This window comes from Ictidomys tridecemlineatus, chromosome X (genome assembly GCF_052094955.1).
Source record: "Ictidomys tridecemlineatus isolate mIctTri1 chromosome X, mIctTri1.hap1, whole genome shotgun sequence".
Lineage (NCBI taxonomy): Eukaryota > Metazoa > Chordata > Mammalia > Rodentia > Sciuridae > Ictidomys > Ictidomys tridecemlineatus.
In genome coordinates this window covers 41299418-41320796 of record NC_135493.1, presented here as the reverse complement: position 1 = coordinate 41320796, position 21379 = coordinate 41299418, and the positions used below count along the sequence as shown (strand labels likewise).

General features: G+C 37.2%; 1 protein-coding gene across 2 annotated transcripts in view; it reads left to right on the top strand.

Moving 5' to 3' along the window:
* Positions 1 to 21379, top strand: part of Rnf128 (ring finger protein 128) — a 100018-nt gene that overhangs the window by 21432 nt on the left and 57207 nt on the right. The window contains exon 1 of one of the 2 annotated variants that reach the window (XM_005323386.4): positions 17497 to 18240. The exons of the other annotated variant lie outside the window; for it this stretch is intronic. Coding sequence (XP_005323443.1) covers positions 17757 to 18240 — 484 coding nt within the window. The 5' untranslated portion in view covers positions 17497 to 17756. Of the gene's footprint in view, positions 1 to 17496; positions 18241 to 21379 lie in introns of those variants that run through there. 2 annotated transcript variants of the gene reach the window in all.

Here is a 21379-nt window from a genome sequence, read left to right as displayed (position 1 = left end):
AGAAAACTATAGATTCACATGTAGTTACAAGAAATAGATCCTTATACTCTTCACCCAATTTTGCCCAACCCTCACCTTGCATAAATATAATACAATACCATAACCAGGAAATTGATACTGATACAATCCACCCACCTTACTTGGATTTCACTAATTTTACATGCAATCATTTGCATGTTCTATGAAATTTTTATCACATATGTAGGTTCATTGACTACCATCATGTTCCAGATGCAGAACGATTCCATTGCCACAGAGTTCCCTGTTGTTGTATTTTTATAGCCACATTATCCTCCACTCCATAACCAGTTCTTAACTCTGAAAAATACTAATCTGTTATCTATTAGTATAATTTTGTCATTTCAAAATGGTACATACATGCAATATGTATATGAACTTTTGGGATTGGCTTTTACAGTCTCTATGATTCTCTGGAGATTCATCCAGAGTGTCGTATATACTAATAGTTCTTTTCTTTTTATCATTAAATGATATTCTGTGGTGCAGATATTCCACCATTTGTTTTATCATTCACTCATTGAAGGGCATTTGAGTTTTGACTTTTGGGTAATTATGAATAAATCATCTGTGAAAATTTGTAAAGGGTTTTCTTGCAAATGTCATTTTTCATTTATTTGAGAGAAAGGTCCATGACTGAAATTGCTGAGTTGCATGTTAGTTTCATGTTTAGTTTTATAAGAAACTGTCAGGTTGTTTTCCAAATTAGATGTGCCATTTTTACATTCCCACAAAAATGTCTATATGATTTTGTTTTTTTAATCCTCAACATTATTTTGTTTGCCATTCTTTTCTTTTTTAATAGTTTTTAAGTTGTTAATGATCTTTATTTATTTATTTTTAGTATTTTCATTTTGTTTTTATGTGGTGCTGAAAATCGAACCCAGTGCCTCACGTATGCTAGGTAAGCGCGCTACCACTTGAGCCACATCCCCAGCCCCCCATTTTTTTTTTCTTGTTTTGGTTAATTTTAGCCATTGTGGTAGGTGTGTAGTGGTATCACATTGTGGTTTTAATTTGCATTTCCCAAATGGCTAATGATTTGCCATCTATATATCCTCCTTGGCAAAATGGCTATTTAAGTCATATAATCTGAAAAAAAGGGCATCCGAAAAAGGAATGAGTACATAGGAATTTGAGTAATATTACTTGGTAATAAGTTTTTTCTTTCAAAAGAAAGGAATGTTGTTTAACTGGGATTTTTACAACAGCTGTCTGCTAAGACAGATATTCTAACATTAACTCTTGCCCCAGTCAAGATGTTTCACAGAAAATTAAGAAAATAGGATCCAGGAAAAATACTTGGCTTACTTGACTGCTGTGATAATTGAGAGAATGCAAATGAATGGAGAAAAAAGAGAGTCCTTGGCAGGTATTAGATTGAATCATTTCATGAATGCACTTTCTAGCAAGTACCTGTAGTACAGATAGTTTAAGTTCAGTACTCTTTAAGATATATTTAGATGTAGCTTGTTTCCTTGTTTGAAGAGAGACAGTTGTATACTGGCTTGGATAGAGAACAGGCTACTTCAGTTCAGAAAGGGCAGTTGAATCACCTGCAGGCAAAACTATTACTGTCCTCACAAAAGAGTTTGAATAAAAACTTCCAAAGGCTTTCTATTGCCTAAAGGATCAAGACCAACTCCTAAATACATAATTGAAGGGCGACAAAGTCCAAACTTGCATTTCTTCTCCAGTCTCCTCCTCCTCCTCCTCCTCCTCCTCCTCCTCCTTCTCCTCCTCCTCCTCCTCCTCCTCCTCCTCCTCCGCTCTAGCCAAAGTGAAATACTGACTCTAAGCTTTTGTTCCTGCTGTATTCTTTACAAAAACACCTTCCCTTAACTTGTGTGCCTATCAGAACCCCACCTATCCCTTTAGGCCCTGCTCAGATGTTACTTTCTCCATGAAACATCCTTAATTCCTTGAGTCAGAGGCAAACATTCTTGCCTCTATACTCACACAGGACTGTGTACACCCTCACAGCACTCATCTCTCTGACTACTCTTTTGTTCAAATGCCATGCCAACGCAGTAACATGGACAAATCTCAAATGCATTTTGCTAAGTGAAAGAAGTCAGACACAAAAGGCTACATACTGAATGATTCCATTTATATGACCTTCTGGAAAAAGGCAAAACCATAGGGAAAGAAAACAGATGAGTGGTTGCCAGGATTTAGTAGTGGGAGGGGGTTGGATAATAAAGGCATAGCATAAGTGAGTTTGGGGTAATAAAACCATATTAATTGTGGTGGTGGTTATGAGATTGTCTATGTTTGTCATATGTATAGAACTGTACACTAAATAGGATGAATTTTACATCATGTAAATTATATGTTAACAAAACCAGTGGAGAAAAAACTTCATACCAGTTAGGCAGTAAATTAGACAGCCTGCCCTTGACTTGTTGTCATCCACTAATTTGCCCTTTAAATATATGTTCATGTACTAGGGTAAGACCTGGATACAAGCAAGGAAGCATTATGGTCCCACTCTTAAGGAACTGTCACTGAATAAAGAGATAGATAGATATATAAGTAAACAAATACAGCATAATACGAAAATTCTACATATATAGCACGAGTATTTGACTCAGTGGTAGAATTTGCCTAGCATGCAAGAAACCATAGGCTCAATCCCTCACACCACAAAAAGAGAAAAGAACATATAGTGCAGATGTAGAAGAGGCAGTGGTCAGAACAACCTAGCAACCTTGGTCCCAGATTGAGGATGTAGATTTCCATGTTAAGATATTTATATCTTATTTAATATATAATAAAAAATGACTATAATTACAAGTTATGTTTTATTTTGTAGTCACATCTAGGTTTTAGAAGTTGTAATCCTGCTGTAATATAAAGAATGATTTGGAATGGAGGAGAGACTAAAGACAAGGAGATCAATTAGAAGGCTACTGACAAAAATCTACACAAGTTCTCCTTTAGTAGACAATTGACATTACACTGTGCTTCCAGTGAAAGCACGTATTGTTGTTAATCTAAGATGCATGTAGTCTAAAACAAAGGGAAGGCCCACAAATTTTTTGATACAATTTACCCCCTGTAGACTGAGATATTTAATGGGGGGGGGGGGCTTGTTGCATTCATCTTTTTATCTTCCCCAGTAATTATCAGGGGACTCTGTAGACAGTAGAAGCTTTAAAAAATGTTTATTATTCTAATGAAAAGTTAGAGAGTGGGTGAAATTTCTTTTAGATCATTGAAACTCCAAAATAGAAAATTATAATTCCTGTATGGCCGAAGATGATTATTATATTTAATTTTATATCTGAGACATTCCAGAGGTTCAAGGTTGGAATATATATATATATATATATATATATTTCTAAATTTGTAAACTGACTGCAGTGACAGGTGGGATAAGTTTAGCACACTTTTTCCTAGCAATATTTTTTTAATTGAAAGTCTGCTTGTTTTTCACTTATTCCATTGCTATCTAACACAATTTTCAGTGAGTGACAAGGGAAAGATTCTGTTGCAAAGAAAACTGGAAAACAGCAAGCAGTTTAATTCCACTCTCAGGTATACTACTGTGAAGCAATTGACAGTTACTTCTGTCTTGAAACTTGAAAACCTTTGCCTAAAATACCAAATGCGGGGCATGTTGAAAGCTGTTAGCCTGCTTCCTACAATGTCTGTGCTGAAGTTTCATTTTCTCCTGAATATCACCAAATAGAAGGCCTGCACACCAGCCCTGTTGTGCCCTAAACCCTGTGCAGAGCTCAAGCATGTGTTTTCATCAGGTCTGTAAATACTTCAGCCTTCACCTAAGAAAAACTAAGATGTTTAATGAACTGGTGGAATCATTGAAGGTAAACTTGATGAGACTCTTCTTCAAACAAGCAAGTGCTTTGAGTTTTCAATTTCTACCCTCTCTTTTTATCCACCTAAAGCAAACATTGCTGAACCACTTCACTGCCTCTGGTAAAAGGTTTTCTGTGGCTCTAGAGATGACAACACACAGAATATTAAGCAGCCACTGATTTCCATGTCCGAATTAGTTTGCTATAAAGAATATAAAATATTATGATACTATCAGCACCTAAAGTTACAAAGAGAGCTTCAAAAAAATGTGTCTACCCCTCTGCTAATTGGAAGATTATCAAGAATGGGAGAAGTGATTTCATAGATACCACAGTGTGCTATGGCTCAATATATCTGGGAATATTTTCCTTTTGATATTCCTGTCAGTATTTTTCCCATAAAAGTTCCTATACTTTGTATCATATAATTTGTGGTGAAATAAAAACTAACATTATAACTATAAGATGACTTTTTGTTGAAGACCTGTTTCTCCATTGCCTGTTTCCTGCTACCAACATACACATAACATTTATTCAATTCTGGGGTGACAAAACTTAATTACTGTGTGGATAAGAGTGGCAAGCTAGCCAATTTCAGTTGTTTCAACTATGTGCTAGAGCCTAGTCACTTATTGCCAGATACTTGTTTACTCCAAGTTATTGATCAATTTTGAGCCCTGGGCAGCTGCAGCTAATCCTAATGCATATAGTTGGCAGCTGTGAATTTGTGACTTTGCCCCTTGGAATACAAAAGCTGCCTTTGCCCACACTCATGCAGACTTGCCCTTCTAAAGGGCAAATCTTAGCCTCAATAGATGATTGTGATTATGCACTGCTATAGGATATTTTATATTTTTATTTGTTTTTGAAGATTTTATTACTCCCCAAATTAGATATCTATTTAAAGTTCAATATTATATTTGACAAATAATAATTATATAGATTTATGGAGTACAATGTGACGTTTCAATACCTGCTTATATTGTGGAATGATCCAATCAGGCTAGTAAACATAAACACTACCTTGAATACTTATCATTTCTTTGTGATAAGAACATTTATAGTCCATTCCTTCACTTATTTTGAAATATACAGTATGTTTAACTGTAATCACCCTGTTGTGTATTAGGTCAGCAGAAACTATTCTTCCTGTCCAACTGAAACTGTGTACCCTTTGACCATCTCCTTCTATCCCCATTTATACTGCCCCACCCTAGCCTCTGAAAATCACCATTCTCCTCTCTATTTCTGAGTTTGACTTTTAATATTCCAAATATACATGAGATCATGTGATTTGTCTCTATGCTTAGCTTATTTCACATATCATAATGTTCTTTTAATTCATCTTTTGCAAAAAATGACAGAATTGTTTACTTTTTTAAGAAAACTTTTTTATTGGTACTGGGGATTGAACCTAGGGTGCTTAAACACTGAGCCCAACCCCAGGCCCCTTTTTATTTATAGACAGCATCTCAGGAGTTGCTGCAGGCCCTCACTAAGCTGATGAGGCTTGGTTTAAACTTGTGATCCTCCTGCCTCAGCCTCTTTATCTGCTGGAATTATAGGTGTGTGCCACCATGCCCAGATGAATTTTTGGCTTTTTAACGACTGACTTGTATTCCATTGGATATATGTACCACATTTTCTTTCTTTTTTTTTATTGGTTGTTCAAAACATTGCAAAGCTCTTGACATATCATATTTCATACATAGGCTTCAAGTGAGTTATGAACTCCCATTTTTACCCCAAACACAGATTGCAGAATCATACCAGTTACACATCCACATTTTTGCATAATGCCATACTAGTAACTGTTGTATTCTGCTACCTTTCCTATCCTCTACTATCCCCCCTCCCCTCCCCTCCCATCTTCTCTCTCTACCCCATCTACTGTCATTCATTTCTCTCCTTGTTTATTTTCCCATTCCCCTCACAACCTCTTATATGTAGTTTTGTATAACAATGAGGGTCTCCTTCCATTTCCATGCAATTCCCCTTTTTTTTTCTCCCTTTCCCTCCCATCTCATGTCTCTGTTTAATGTTAATCTTTTCTTCCTGCTCTTCCCCCCTGCTCTATTCTTAGTTGCTCTCATTATATCAAAGAAGACATTTGGTATTTGTTTTTTAGGGATTGGCTAGCTTCACTAAGCATAATCTGCTCTAGTGCCATCCATTTCCCTGCAAATTCCATGATTTTGTCATTTTTAGTGCTGCGTAATACTCCATGGTGTATAGATGCCACATTTTTTTTAAAAAAATTAGACAACAAGATAACAAATAACCCAATCAACAAATGGGCCAAGGACCTGAACAGACACTTCTCAGAGGAGGACATACAATCAATCAACAAGTACATGAAAAAATGCTCACCATCTCTAGCAGTCAGAGAAATGCAAATCAAAAGCACCCTAAGATACCATCTCACTCCAGTAAGATTGACAGCCATTATGAAGTCAAACAACAACAAGTGCTGGCGAGGATGTGGGGAAAAGGGTACTCTTGTACATTGCTGGTGGGACTGTACCACATTTTCTTGACCCAAGCATACATTGATGAGCACTTCAGATGTTTTCATCTATTGGTTATTGTGAGTACTACTGCAATGAACAGCCATCTTTTCAACATTTTGATTTCATGTTCTTCAAGTATATGTCTAGTGGGGTAATTGCTGGATCATATAGTAGTTCAGTTATTAATTGTATGACAATCTCATATTGTGTTTTCTATAATGGCTATGTTAATTTACATTCCCATCAACAGTGTAGAAAGGTTCCCTTTTCACTACATCTTTATAAATTTACCTGTTTTCTTTTTGAAAATAGCCAATTTAACATATGTTAAGTGATAGCTCATTGCGGTTTTGATTTGCATTTCTCTGATGATTAGAGGTATTGAGCATTTTTTCATTTATTTCTTGTCTACCTTCTCTTTTTAATACCTTTATTTTACTTATTTATTTTTATATTGTGCTTAGGAAGAACCCAGGGCCTCACACATGCTAGACAAGCACTCTACCACAGAGCCCCAGCCTCTATCTAACTTCTTTTGAGGAATGACTATTCAGATCCTCTTTCCATTTTAATGGGGTTGTTTGTTTTCTTGATGCTTGAGTTTCTTGCATATTTTGGATATTAGCCCCTTATATGAGGTACTATTTGCAAATATTTTCTTCCACTCTGTGTGTTAGCTCTCCAACTCTGTTGTTTCCTTTGCTGTGCAGAAGCTGTTCAGCTTTATGCAATCCTTAATGTCTATTTTTGCTTTCATTGTCTGTGTTTTTAACATTCTATGCAAGAACATTTTCCCATGCTAATATCATGGAAATTTTTACTATGTTTGCTTCTAGAAGTTTTACAGGTTCAGCTCTTACATTTAAGTCTTTAATCCAATTTGAGTTGATTCTCTAATAAGTGGTAAGATACAGATCCATTTTAATTCTAATGCATCATTTATAAAAAAGACTGTCCTTTCCCTGGTGTGTGTTCTCGGCACCTTTTCAAAAATCATTTGGCCATAGTTGTGTAGATTGGTTTCTGAGCTCTCAATTTTATTCCTTGATCATTGTGTATGTTTCAATGCCAGTATCATGTTGTTTTAATTATAAGAGCATTGTAATGTATTTTAAAATCCATTTATGTGATGTCTTCAGCTTTGTTCATTATTTTTCTTTCAAAATTTCTTTGCCAGTTTGGGGCCCTTTATAGTTCATTCCATACAAATTTTAGAATTGTTTTTTTTTATATTTCATTGAAAAATGACATTAGAATTTTTATAGGGGTTGCATTGAATCTGTAGATAACTTTGAGTATTATGATAGACTTTTTAACAATATTCTTCCTATTCAGGAACACAGAAGAATTTTCCATTTTATTTGTATTGTTTTCAATTTTTTTGTAGCTTTCAGTGTAGGGATATTTCACCTCCATAGCTAAATTTACTCCTATTTAATTTACTTTTTGGTGTTATTGTAAATGAAATGATTGTCTTAATTTATTTTTCAGATACTATTTTATTAGTGTATAGAAACACTACTGAGCCAGGCGTGTTGGCACACACCTATAATCCCAGTGGCTCAGGAAGCTGAGGCAGGAGGATTGCGAGTTCAAAGCCAGCCTCAGCAATGGCGAGGTGCTAAGCAACTCAGTGACACCTTGTCTCTAAATAAAATACAAAAAAGGGCTGGGGACGTGGCTCAGTGGTTGAGTGCTCCTGAGTTCAATTCCTGGCACCAAAAATAAAAAAGAAAGAAAGAAAAGAAATACTACTGATATTAAAGTAGATTTGTATCCTGCAACCCTACTGAATTCATTTATCTATTCTAAAAGATTTTTTTCTGGATATTTTCTGGATATTGTAGGGTTTTCTATGTATGGGATTATGATGCCAGTAAACTTTCTTTTGTATTGTCACGTTCCCATCTTCTTTTCCTATTTGAATACTTTTTCTTTCTTCTTACATAATTGCTTTGACTAGGACTTCTAGTACTGTCACACATAAGTGGTTATAGTGGGTAGTTTTGTCTTGTTCCTGATCTCCGAAGAAAAGCTTTCAACTTTTCACCACTGAATATGAAATTAGCTGAGGGCTCATCATGTGTGACCTTTATCTTATTGAGGAACATTCCTTCTATAAGTAATTTAAACATTTTTGCAGTACTGGGAATCCAGGGCCTCGCACATGCTAAGCAAGGGTTCTACCACTGAATTACATTCCAGTCCTTTACCTAATTTATTGAGAGTTTTTATTATGAGAGGATGTTGAATTTTGTCAAGTGCTTTTTATGCATCTATTGAGACAACTACAATTTTTTACTTCATTCTTTTAACGTGCTATATCACACTTATTAATAAGTGTAAGTTGAAACATTCTTGCATCCCAGGGATAAATCACACTTGATTATAGGGAATGAAGGGATGTTTATGTTTTGTTTGTTTGTTTTTGAAGTATTGGCAACTGAACCCCCGAGCCTCATACATGCTAGGCAAGAGCTCTACCATTGAACTATATCCCCAGCCCTGGGTATTTATTCTCAAATTGTTTTCAGAAGCCCAAATCTTACAAGGAATTAATAAATGAGGTTACTATTGAAAAACAATAACATTCCATTTATAGACTAAAAGTATTTATTGCCCATATGCATTTTTAAGAGCTTAACTCCTTCATAATTTACTAAACTAGACTTATCTATGCCTGCCAAGTCAAATCCCTTCAAAGGCTTTCTGTCATTTGTCCTGTTCAGTAGCAAGGTCAAAAATATTTAAATAAACAGTCATGTGCCATATAATGTTTAGGTCAATGATAGATCACCTTTATGATGGTGTTCCCATAGATTATAGTGGAGCTACAAAATTCCTATCTTCTTGTGAACACCTAGCTGAAGAAGAGGTGAGTTAAAAAGAAACTGAAGAAAAAGAGCCCCACAACAAAAGGGTTAGCAGAAATTTTGCAGGCCTCAAAAAGCTCCTTTAAGAGTTTTGAGGGCTGGGGTTGTGGATCAGTGGTAGAGTGATTGCCTAGCATGTGTGAAGCACTGGGTTCAATCCTCAGCACCACATAAAAATAAATAGAATAAAGGTATTGTATACATCTACAACTAAAAATATTTTTAAAGAATATTTGAAACATGGACCTTAACACTGAACAGTTCTCATTAAAAGAGAAGAATATTCATGCTGTAATATTTGTTTACAAGCAAATCTAGGATGAAAAAAAGTAATAAAATGAAACAAACCAAGCAAACCACCATAGATATATTTCTGCAAACAGTGACATCTCTTCAAGAAAAGCCTGAGTTCCTTCAAGAGGAATTCTAGAAGAAACCATTGTTATCATCAAAGATGACAGCTCTATACATGTTTTTGCCCCTTAAGCCCTTCCAGTAGGACAAGATAGTGATATTGGTGATCTTGACCCTAGGTAGGCCTAGGTTAATGCATGTGTGTCTTTTTTTGTTTTTGAGGAAAAAAAAAAGATTAAAAACTAAAAAAAAAAATAGAAATAAAATTAAAAATTAGAAATAAAATTTATAGAAAAGGATATAAAGAAAGAATATTTTGTAGAGCTAAACAATGTACTTGTATTTTAACCTCTTATTACACAAAGTCAAAAAGTTTTTAAAAATTAAAGTTTATAAGAAAAATCGTACAATAAGCCAAGGTTAATTTATAATTGAAGAAAATATTTTTATAAACTCAGTGTACCAATGTTTTCAAAGTCTACAGTAATATGTAGGCCTTCACATTCATTCACCAGCCCCCACTGACTGACTCATCCAGAATAACTTCTCGTCCTGCATGTTCCATGGTGAGTTTTTCATACAGATACGCCATTTTTTAACTTTATTTTCACTGTACTTTTTCTGTTTAGATAGGTTTAGATACACAAGGGTTTACCATTTGTTTATAATTTTCTACAGTATTAACTATAGGTTTTTGGTGAATTTAGTACAGGTTTGTAATCTAGGTGAAATAGTTCATACCATATAGCTCAGGTATGGAGTAGTCTTATACCATCTGGACTTGTGAAAGTACACTCTGTGATGACTAGAGAATGATAAAATCACCGAACAATGTGTTTCTCAGAATATATCTCTATAGTCAAGCAACATACGATCCTACTTCCTGATTTGTTAGGCTTTAATCTAATGAAATATTAATGGGTCAGGATATATTTATTCAATTTCTCATTATTAGTATCACTATTTGTAGCTGAAAAAGAGGAAATGGAGATTTACTTGATGTCATATAAACAATTAACAACAAAGTTAAAATAAAGAGAATGACTGGAGTAAGTTTTTGTGGATCTAGGCTACAGAATAGTTTATTGAAATCTGATGAATGGACCAGCAATAAACCTCAAATACGTGGTCATTTTTGTAGGGCACAATTCATCAAAAACATTTCTTCTCCCATTTTTTCCCAGATAATTGTCCTTTCTTTTTGATAACATATATTCAAATCCTCTAATGGTCACAGATTTAATTCTTATGTAATCTTCACTTTATTGGAAACCTGAAAAAGAAAAATAGGAGACTGCATGAGACCAGATGAGTTTCCCAAGTAGGTTAGCTTGATATCACAGTGGACAGGAAAGACCCCTCATCTCCACAGTTATTCAGCACCTCTTCTGTCCAACTTTCCCCAGAGGCCACCCCTGCCCCCATGCCTTGATCCCTTTCTCACTCTTAATCTCTTTTCTACTATCTGTGATCCTCTTAATCACCTCCATAAACTTAACATAGCTAAGCTGATCCCCCAGTGACAATCAAGTAGACACAATGGCTGAAGATTCCTCTAGTATCGTCCACCAAAACATCCTTTCTGTTCCAGTTTTCATCAGTGGGTGCAAAACATCCTTTCACAATATGTTCAGGCACTCTTCTCCATAGACTCATGTGAGTGAACATGTACACATGAATATGTAGATATTTATAAATAATTATGAAGACTTGACTAGATGCACTCTTGTAATCTTTATTATTTAAGATTTCCGGGGCTGATAAGCAGGACATCAAGATATTCTGGTCAAATGGTATGCTGAATGTGCTACTGGATACATTCATTCTTTCCATATTATAATGATATTATCTCTATGTGAAGAGGTATAGTGGAGTGATAATGCATGTAACTGGGAGTCATACATACCCCTGTATGAATTCCAACTAGCACATACTAGCTGTGTAACTGTTAGCAAAATACTTCATCTTTCTGCATTTCATTTCCCTCATTTGAAAAATGAGAATTATAATGGGATATTATCTATTATGAGAACCAAAAGATAAAATTAATTCTTTTTAAGTGTCTGAAAGATGATAGGTTTTCAATAAATATAAGAATTTTCCTACCTTTATTTATGAAGGCAGTGTTATATAGGGTAGAAAGTGATATAATAGGAAGAGTGTAGTTTTACACTCACACATGTGGTCAAATTATAAATCTGTCATTTGGTTATCATGGGTGACCTCAACAACTTATTTGACCTGAGTCTGAGATTCTTCTGTAAGACGTAGCATGTAATACTTATAGGTATAACAGCCTTGGTCATAGTAGACTTTCAATTGTAGCTAATAATGATGGATGTAAGTAGACTGTTCTTAGTTTCGGATTTAGCACACCTACTCTCTGAAGACCTCTGAAATTTTGTGTGCATGAGGCCTCTCTTTTAAAAAAAAATCCCACGTTTTCTAATCATTGTATACCAATGTGAGCCAACTGAAGTTTATCTACATTTGCAAGTGATATATCATTTGGAAATATGCTGTGGCATCACATTTTGGTGTTTTATTTTGTTTTGTTTGGCTGACTCTCTCCACACCCCTACCGTTTCTTCTTCCTACTCACAGCAGCACCTAGAGTTGAGATTTGTTGCCATCCTTTCTCTATACATTCTATACACCTATGTTGTTAAGATGTGTAGCCATAGCATCACTGAGATGCCAGGGCACTAGTTGTCCCAGACTGTGCTTTGTCATTTATTTAATGGTGAAAAGCCAGAGGTGATGTCTCATTTTTTGCAGACATATTAAAGGCTGAACATTATCGACCATCTCTACGCCTCTGCAGAAATTCAGTGTGATGGGAAACTTAATCTGCCACAATGGTGCCCTGCTTTTGCTCCTGCAGGATGTTGCTCTGTTTATCAGTTCATCATTAGATAGTGCATTGCTCAGGGCAGCTTTCAGTTTGGTATTGCTGATACGAATATTTGGCAGGGTTAGCCTTTGTGGTAGGATTTGAGGAATTTAAAAAGGCTCCTGGCCCAAATATATCTCCCTCAATGCTCACAGTGCCTGAAATGCACACAAGAAACATTTCACTTGAACTTTCTTTCTTTGATATAAAGCAATGTTAAATTGTGAATGCCACTCTCCAGAGAGAAGACACTGAATCATTATCAGCTATTAATATTTAGAGTCGGAACTACATTGGAATTCTGCTTCTGTTCCTAGCTATGAGCTTAGGCAGGTTGCTAATTCTCCCTGAGCCTGTTTTCTATTCTGCAAAAAAAAAAATGGAGTTAATAATAGATGGCTGTGAGGAATAAATGAATAAGGATGTAAAGCACATAGTAAATGCTCAATGAACAGCAGCTGGTATTAGCCTTATGGAGAAGGGCCCTGAGGGAATATATGTGGAACTAGTACATTTGGTTTGTCAAGAACCAAGTGAAGTCTGGTACAGGAGCAGGGCTCAGAGAAAAGGCTTTGGTGGACTGAGGATACAGCTAGAGAGTAGCATGCAAACTCTGACGGTCTGGAGTTGGAAGGAGGAAGAGAATGGTCGGAAGCAAGGTCAAACTACATACACATGAACATTCTGACAGGCAAATTGTAGTCCTCCTATTCAGAGTGTGATGCTTCGTGAGGTAGTTAGCTTTTACACTGGAAGCATTCAAGCAGAGGCTAGATGCTAACTACCTATCAAGAGTAGTCTAGTCTACTCCAAGGATTCTCCAATGTACATGTACATAAAAATCACCCAGGGATCTTGTTAAAATGCAGATTCTGATTCAGTTGGACTGGTTTGGGACCTGTGATTCTGCATTTCTAGCCAGTTGCCTGATAATGGTGATGCTCCTGGTCAACAACCTCCTGCTCAGTAGCAAGGCTACTGTTGTAGTTTGAAAACAACTCACAGTGACTCAGAAGGATATGGTGGGTAAAGCTAGTGAATTACGCAGAGTGGAAAGACTTTGATGCAATCATGATCTACAATCTGGTCCTCAGCTTTGAAATTTGATTGGTAGCATAACCAGAGTCTCGGCTCCTGGGAACTGACTCATAGTTAACCAAATTCACAAGAGACCAATATATGAGCCAGAATGCCAATTGATTAATTTATAATGAGAAGTATAACTTCCAAATGAACCAGATACTAGTGTTTGCTGATCAGTGCATTATCTCCCAGTAGGCATATTTACAAGAGGAGCTAAATGATAATAAGAAGGTTGCCTGGTGAGAATGAACTCAGAGCAGGGGGAGTTCACAGGATGGTTTTAATGGTTTGCATCATCAAGCTAAGATAGTCTGATTCCACAATTGGGCTAGACCTCCAATTGTGGAATCAGACTATCAGAATAGATCTGGGGATGCTAGCCTCTCCATTAGTCTCTTTGTCACCAGTCTTGTTCTCATGTAATCTGAATTATCTATATGAGCCCAGATTTGATCATAATATTCATTTGCTCTAGTGGCTTCAATAAAAAATTATAATTTCAAACTCATTATTACAAAATTGTAAAATATACAGAAAAGTTGAAAACTAATACAATAAGCACCCATGTATCCACCACCAAGATCCAACAATCAGCCAAGCATGGTGGCACACATCTGTAATCCCAGCAACTCATGAGGCTGAGGCAGGAGGATCATGAATTCAAAGCCAGCCTCAGCAACTTAGTGAGGTCCTAAGAAACTCATGGAGACCTGTCTCTAAATAAAATATACAAAAGGGCTGGGGATGTGGCTCAGTGGTTGAACACCTCTGAGTTCAATCCCCAGTACTAAAAAATTAAAAAATCCAATAAATTTTGCCATATTTGCTTTAAGTATGTGTGTGCACATGTGATTCAACAGTTTTAATAGTTTATAAACTCTTTGTGCTCTGGGCCAGCATACTTGAATAGCTTCACTTTTCTTGGTTCCCCTTTGGCAGCTTACATCCCTGCCATACCTCACCACTGAAAGTTAGTTCCCTGAATGTTCTCTGGTATTCTCATATAATATACTATTGCTTATGCCCAAATATCTTTACTCTCTTTGTTTTGATAACCCTTCTTGTTTCTAAAGACTCAGTCACATCTGTGTTGCCATAACATCCTCTGCTTTTCTCAATCATAACATTTATTACTCTGTACTGTTATTGTTTCATTACCTCTGTCTCTCTAAAGTGTGAACTCACTGAGAGCAAATACTGGTTCCTTTGTGTCCCTGCCTCTACAGTGCTTTGCACTTAGTAGGTGTTCAGTCATCAGAGTATCCAACTGCCTAACACACAGTTTTACCCAGTCACATCATAGGCACCCCCAGATCAACATGCCTAAAGTAAACGAATCTCCCTTCCTACCCACCTTATACATTTAACCACCCCCAGTACCTCAATTGAATGTCATCTAGTCTTCAGAGCTAAAGACCTCAGAGTACTCCCTAATTCTTCCATCTCTTTCTTCCCCCAAACCAACTCCTGTTGACTTTATCTCCAATATTCCACTTTTCTTCATCTCTATTACCTATTTAGTCCAGGCCACCTTCATCTCCCACCTGGAGCATAGCCAACAATCTTCTATCTGGGCTTCCTTCTGCTACTTGTGTCCCCTCCAATCAATTGTCAACAGTAAAGCCATAGTGATTTCTAAATTTCAAATCTGATATTTTTTCATATATATATATATATATATATATATATATATATATATATATATATATATATTCATATATATATATATATATATTCATATGTGTATGTGTGTCCCTGATTATATTACATTTTGGTTCAGTATAAAGTCCAAATTTCTAGCTTTACCCAAAGGACTGTCCAAAACAGGACCTTATGACCTCTCCAACTTTATCTCTTACTATCCTTCCTCTTGTAGTCTAGGTTCCAACCATTTTACAATTACAAGGCTTATTGTAATTATACTTTCCCAACATTTTCTGTTTCATGTCTCACTGCCTTTCCTTGTGTTGTTCTCTGCCTAGAAAGACTGACCCTTGCAGTACAGATGTAACCTCCTCTGGGATGCTTTCCCTTATTTCCCAGTCTGGGTTAAGTGACTTCTCTATTTCCCACTACTGCCCTATGCATACATCTATCATAATGTTTACATTATATGCATACAATTATCATTTTACTTGTCTTTTTCATCCAAATTAATCTAAGAGCTTTATGAGAGCACTTATTTGATTTTGTATCCCAATGTTTAGCCCCTAGGACATAACAGATATGCAATACATATTTGTTTAAGAAAATAATGAATGGATGCACATTAATAAATATTTTTTTCAAATTTCATTTATATATTACTTTATAAAATACTTCTTTTCTTTTGAATACATTGTTTCTTCAAAGTACAATGTAGTTGATTGTCATCCAAGTAATATTGCTTGATTTAATTTTCAGTGTTTTTCATCAACAAATTCAGATAATTTCTGGAATTGTACCATTTCTTAGAGATGGTTTATTTTACTAATTTCTTTTCTTCTAGCTCATTTTAATCTCAGATGTTAATGTCATCCATAATTAGGGGTACTCTGCTACCTACCCTCCCTTGACCTCCAAAGTCCCTTTCAACTGTCATGGTTCATGTTTCACAAAATTGCCCATTTATTTGTATTCTAGTTGCTGTTTGGTGTATGGTGGTACTTTTCCTCTAGCTTTCTCCAAAGTCATAAGAATATCAAGTGTAGAATTGTCTCATGCTTAACCTTTGGGAATAATATTAATTAAGTAAAGGCTGGGTCAGGGATTGAGGGAAGTGATTCATTGGGAATTTAACAAATGTCGGGGTAGGTTAAGAATATTATATTTCCTTAAACTAAAAAAGTGGCTAAGACTGAATATCCTAAAAATAATTTTCTCTGATTATTGCCTCAATGTAACAACTTTATTTTAGATGTACTGTATCCCTAAACCTGTTTGATAGTAATAGTTTTTAACATAGCATTTTACATTATGCTAAGCACTATTCTAAATGCTTTTACATGTATGAACTCAATTATTTGAACCACTGTATAAATTAGGTCATTATTATTCCCATTTTACAGATGATGAGGAAATTGAGGCACAAAGAACTAAGTTCCCCAGAATCAGAAGTTATTCATAGTGGCCAGACACAAGATGTATTAATTCAGCTTTAGTGCATATTATTGATTGCCTAGTAAATGTAATAATTGACACAGTAAATAGAAATTGTACACTTAACTAGGGATAAATCATAATGCAATAATGACATAGGTGAATTGGCCTAGGTGGGTCAGACTCCTTTCTGTTAGTGGGAAAAGGAGAAAGGATGATGTAGTTAAGGTCATGAATGGTGCAGGAGTAAACTTGATTTATGGATGGGGAAGAAAAAAGGATTGGTTTTGGGATATGTGAAAACAGTAATTCTTTTGTGAAGACCAATTTTACTTTTAGAAGAGGTATCTGATGCAGTACATTTAGTCTGGGGTAAGGATAGGAAGGAAGTACAAACGTATGACGCCTGTTAGGAGAAGGAAAGGAGAAAGGTGCCATTTGAGGCCAGTAAAATTGGGTAACAAGAACTGGCTCTTTCTGGCCTTCCCCTAGGGAATCGGCAAACCCTGTCCTCTCCAGCACCACCCACCTACCCAAATTCTCTTGACTACAACTCAGACCCATGGGATCTGCTTCTTTTTAGTAGTACTTTCACATTCTGGCTCCGTAATCTCAAAATGCCCTTTAGCAAATGTTTGGAGGGAAAGAGGTATTCCTGCAGTTCAAAACTGACTCGAATCCTATCAGAAAGATTGAATGTTTGCAGATTCTAGAGTCCCTCGCCTGTCCATTTTTCATAAAACGACGCGACACACCTGGCCACACAAGCTCAGAGCCCACTGTAATGCCTTCCTATCCTGTTACCCTTTTAAGAGGCGGATCCCGCAGTGTCCTTTCCTCCCTCCCAGCCACCTCTACCCCCAGTCGGTTGGGCGGAGCTTCATGCAAAAGCCCCAGAGCCCGACGCGGCCACAGCAGTAGCGAGAACTGGAGCTTCCACGAGCTGCGTCTGCTGCAACCTCTTTACGGACGCTACGTGCCTCTGGGCTCCGACCTAGCTCACGGTGCATCAGTCCCACTTTGCCCTTCCCCCACCTGGATCGCACCTGGTCAAGGCCAGGGTCCTGCCAAGTGCCCAGAGAGTGCGTGCAAGGGGCCCTAGGGAACCGTGAAGCGCGCGCGCGCCATGGGGCCGCCACCCGGGGCCGGGGTCTTCTGCCGTGGTGGCTGCGGCTCTTCCAGATTGCTGGCATGGTGCTTCCTACTGGCTCTGAGTCCGCATGCCCCCGGCTCCCGGGGGGCCGAAGCAGTGTGGACCGCGTACCTCAACGTGTCCTGGCGGGTTCCGCACACAGGAGTGAACCGCACCGTGTGGGAGCTGAGCGAAGAGGGCGTGTACGGCCAGGACTCGCCGCTGGAGCCTGTGGCTGGGGTCCTGGTACCTCCCGACGGGCCCGGGGCGCTCAACGCCTGTAACCCGCACACGAATTTCACGGTGCCCACGGTTTGGGGAAGCACCGTTCAAGTCTCTTGGTTGGCCCTCATCCAACGTGGTGGAGGCTGCACCTTCGCAGACAAGATCCATCTGGCTTATGAGAGAGGGGCGTCTGGAGCTGTCATCTTTAACTTCCCGGGGACCCGCAATGAGGTCATCCCCATGTCTCACCCGGGTGAGTCCAGCTACTAAATTGCACCCCTTCAAACCTTTGCCATGGCCAGTTTCTCCTATTTTCCTCAGTGCCCTCCTTTCCCTATCCCCTTGTTCTGAAGGAAAATGGGTGCCCCCTTTGCCCCCGCTGAGTGGGGCAGGGTCCTCCTCCCTGAGATTCACCAGGCGTGGGGGTTGGGCGGAAAAAAATCCTTTAGAATTTGCCTCTCTGGTGGAAAAGGGTAAGACAAATGAGGTGCAGAGGTAGGCGAATTGAGGACTCTGCTCTCTTCGCATCGCCTTTTCCTAGTGTTTCACAAGGCTGCCTTGCCTTGGATTAAGTGGCGGTGGGCACTGGCTTTTAAACTACTATGGAGAAGATCATCTGGAAACCTCTTCCTCACTTTTTGCTGTACGACAGATTTCCTCGCCTCTCTTCTTATTTTTCTCTCCGTGTTTCCTAGGTATCAGGTACAAGATTGTGTTACTGTGCCCTCTTAACCCCATTGAAATTTTGGTGGAAACTTTGCTTAGCTCTTGGGTTCTCTGCCCCATGGTCTTAGATCCCAAAAAGATTATTGGTATCAGTGCTTTTATTTGTCTTTGAAAAATCTGATTTCAGTTATTGAGTTCCAAAACAGGTGATTAAAGTTACTGAGAAAGAAAGAGGTTTATTATTCATGAGGATAGCAAGGGCCTAGACTTTGTAAAGTAGTCCAGGTAGTTCTTAAATTTGTGGAGCTGGTGTAGGTTATTGTTTTTCCCCTTCAGTAATCCTTCCAGAAACTTCCCTATTTGTGATTAGGTAATAATACCTAATCACAAATATCCTATATGTATATAGTGATCCTAGACCCCAAAAGACAGATTTAAAAAAGGAGGAGAAAAAGGAAGAGACATGCAATAGCAGTATATGGTGGTGGTTAAAAGCTGGGCCTCAGATCAGACCTTGATTCAAATTTCTGCTCATTGCTTACTAGTCTTCTGACCTTGGGCAACTTATTTGAAGTCTTTGAGTCTGGATGCACTCAATATTCGAATGGGAATGATTAATAAGGAAAAACTTATCTACAGGTTTGCTTTGAGAATAAAATGAAATAAAACTTGAGTCTAAGACAGTATAACAGATTATTCACTCTCAGTAAAGGTTAGCTGATATGGATTAGCCTTCTAGGAGTCACTGAAGAGATAAATCTGCTTATTTAACGCTAGAGGATTTGTGTTTTTCTAAAAGCAGTATGATAGGATTTGCCTGGAAAGTTCTTATTGAGTGGCTGGGTGGAAACAGCACTAAACTGGAACTGAGAAGATTGAGTTCCTTTAGCCCCCTCTTTGCCTCTCTCAGTTTCATGACCTTGTACAAGTTACTCACGTGTCAGATGAAAACATAGAGGTGTAAAGGGTGGAGGCCAGTTTGGCAGAGTGTGCAGAGATAAAAGTGAACTAAATGAACTCTAAGATCCCTTCTAGCTCTAAAAAGCTGTGATTCTTAGATTTAGCATGTTGATTATAGGAGCAAACTATATTTCTTTGGTTGATAATCCAACAATTAGAATGAAATTACATTTAAATTCCAGTAAAAGTGAATAATAAATTTTATTAAATTTTAAATGCTTTACATTTCAGTTTTCTGTCTAAAACACAAGGGTTTGACTTTGTCTTCTCCAAATGAGATTCATTTGCATGAATAATTTGTAATTGAAGCATATTCTTTTATTAGAGAGTTCCCACTTCGACTATTTTTCTTCCACTTCTGTTAAGGACATTTATCTGATAGTTTCAGGAGGCAGTAAAATTACTTTTTGTTGAACTCCTACTATGTGCTAGACATTATACATATATTTTACACTTTATTGAAAGGCAGTATGATGTAGTAGGAAAAACATAAGCACTGGAAACCTAATTATGCCTATTGTGTTTCAGGATATCATGTATGAATAAAGCCCTAAATACTGATTGCTTAACTCCATTCACAAAGGTATTTTGATGCTTTGAAAACTTATTATTATCTAAGATGATGGTGATAGCAAATATTGCCTTTAAGCCAACTAACCAAAAAACTGGCAAATTACTTGGGGTTTAGAATCACATTTCTCCCTTGAACTCCTGGAGAAACTACTTTTCAACATGGGTGGGGGGAAATTACTTTGCATTTCCTCCACTTGTGTTATTGAATATTTGTTTGCAAAGTGCTGTATTATATATTCACTCCTAAGAGTAAACCTAGGGGTTCCTTTTAATGTCTGGTCAAAAATAATTTGTCTTGGATTGTAGTGGCAGAGAGTTAAGACTGAGGTTTAAGTATTAACTCAAGATATATTGTTGCAAATTAAACAGGGGTCACCAAATGTGGAGAAGACATTGCTGTCTTTTTTGTTTACAGAATCAATCTTTACCCACTCTCACAGGGGCCTGCACTTGAATTGTTTGTCCTTTGTTCCAGTTTGTGCTGAGTTTCCACACTCTCACTTATCACAATCCTTTGATCATGAAGATACATTTGTTTGAAGCAATAGAACTAACTGATTTAGAACAGTTGCTCCACATTTTTTATATAGTAGAGAGAAACTCCACTGTGTAAGGTCAATCAATTTGGAAAACAAGGCTGTTTTTATGTATACCAAAATTTCATAAAAGGTAGTTGTGATGTAGCATCCACCCATGGAATTTCTGTGTTTCATTTTGATGGCAATGTATTCAGCAACTCTTGCTTCATACAGATAATTACAAGTGATAGATATTCATTAACAGTTTGCCTTGGAATCTCTGGATATACATACATTTTTTCAGTCAAATGGATCCAGAAACCTGGAAGGAAATTTAGTTTCAAAGTTTAATTATTATTCAAAGTTCTTATCTTAAATATGAAAATCAGATAAAAAGCAGCCAAAACTTAGAGTAAGCACTAAAGCCATCTAAAATGTAGATTGTCATGATCAGACACATTAAGCATGCTCTTGTTGTTGCGCAACTAACTGTTCTTACTCTGAGCAGATGGGCCTGAGCCTTGCCTGCTGTCTAATTGAGCACAGCCTCGGGGTTGAAGTGGTGTGTGTACTTGCTTGTACAATTTTCCTTGAGTCAACATGTGCAGGCATGAATTTATTGAAAGACCCATGCAAGATACAGCCTTTATAATCCATGACACATTTACAAGAATT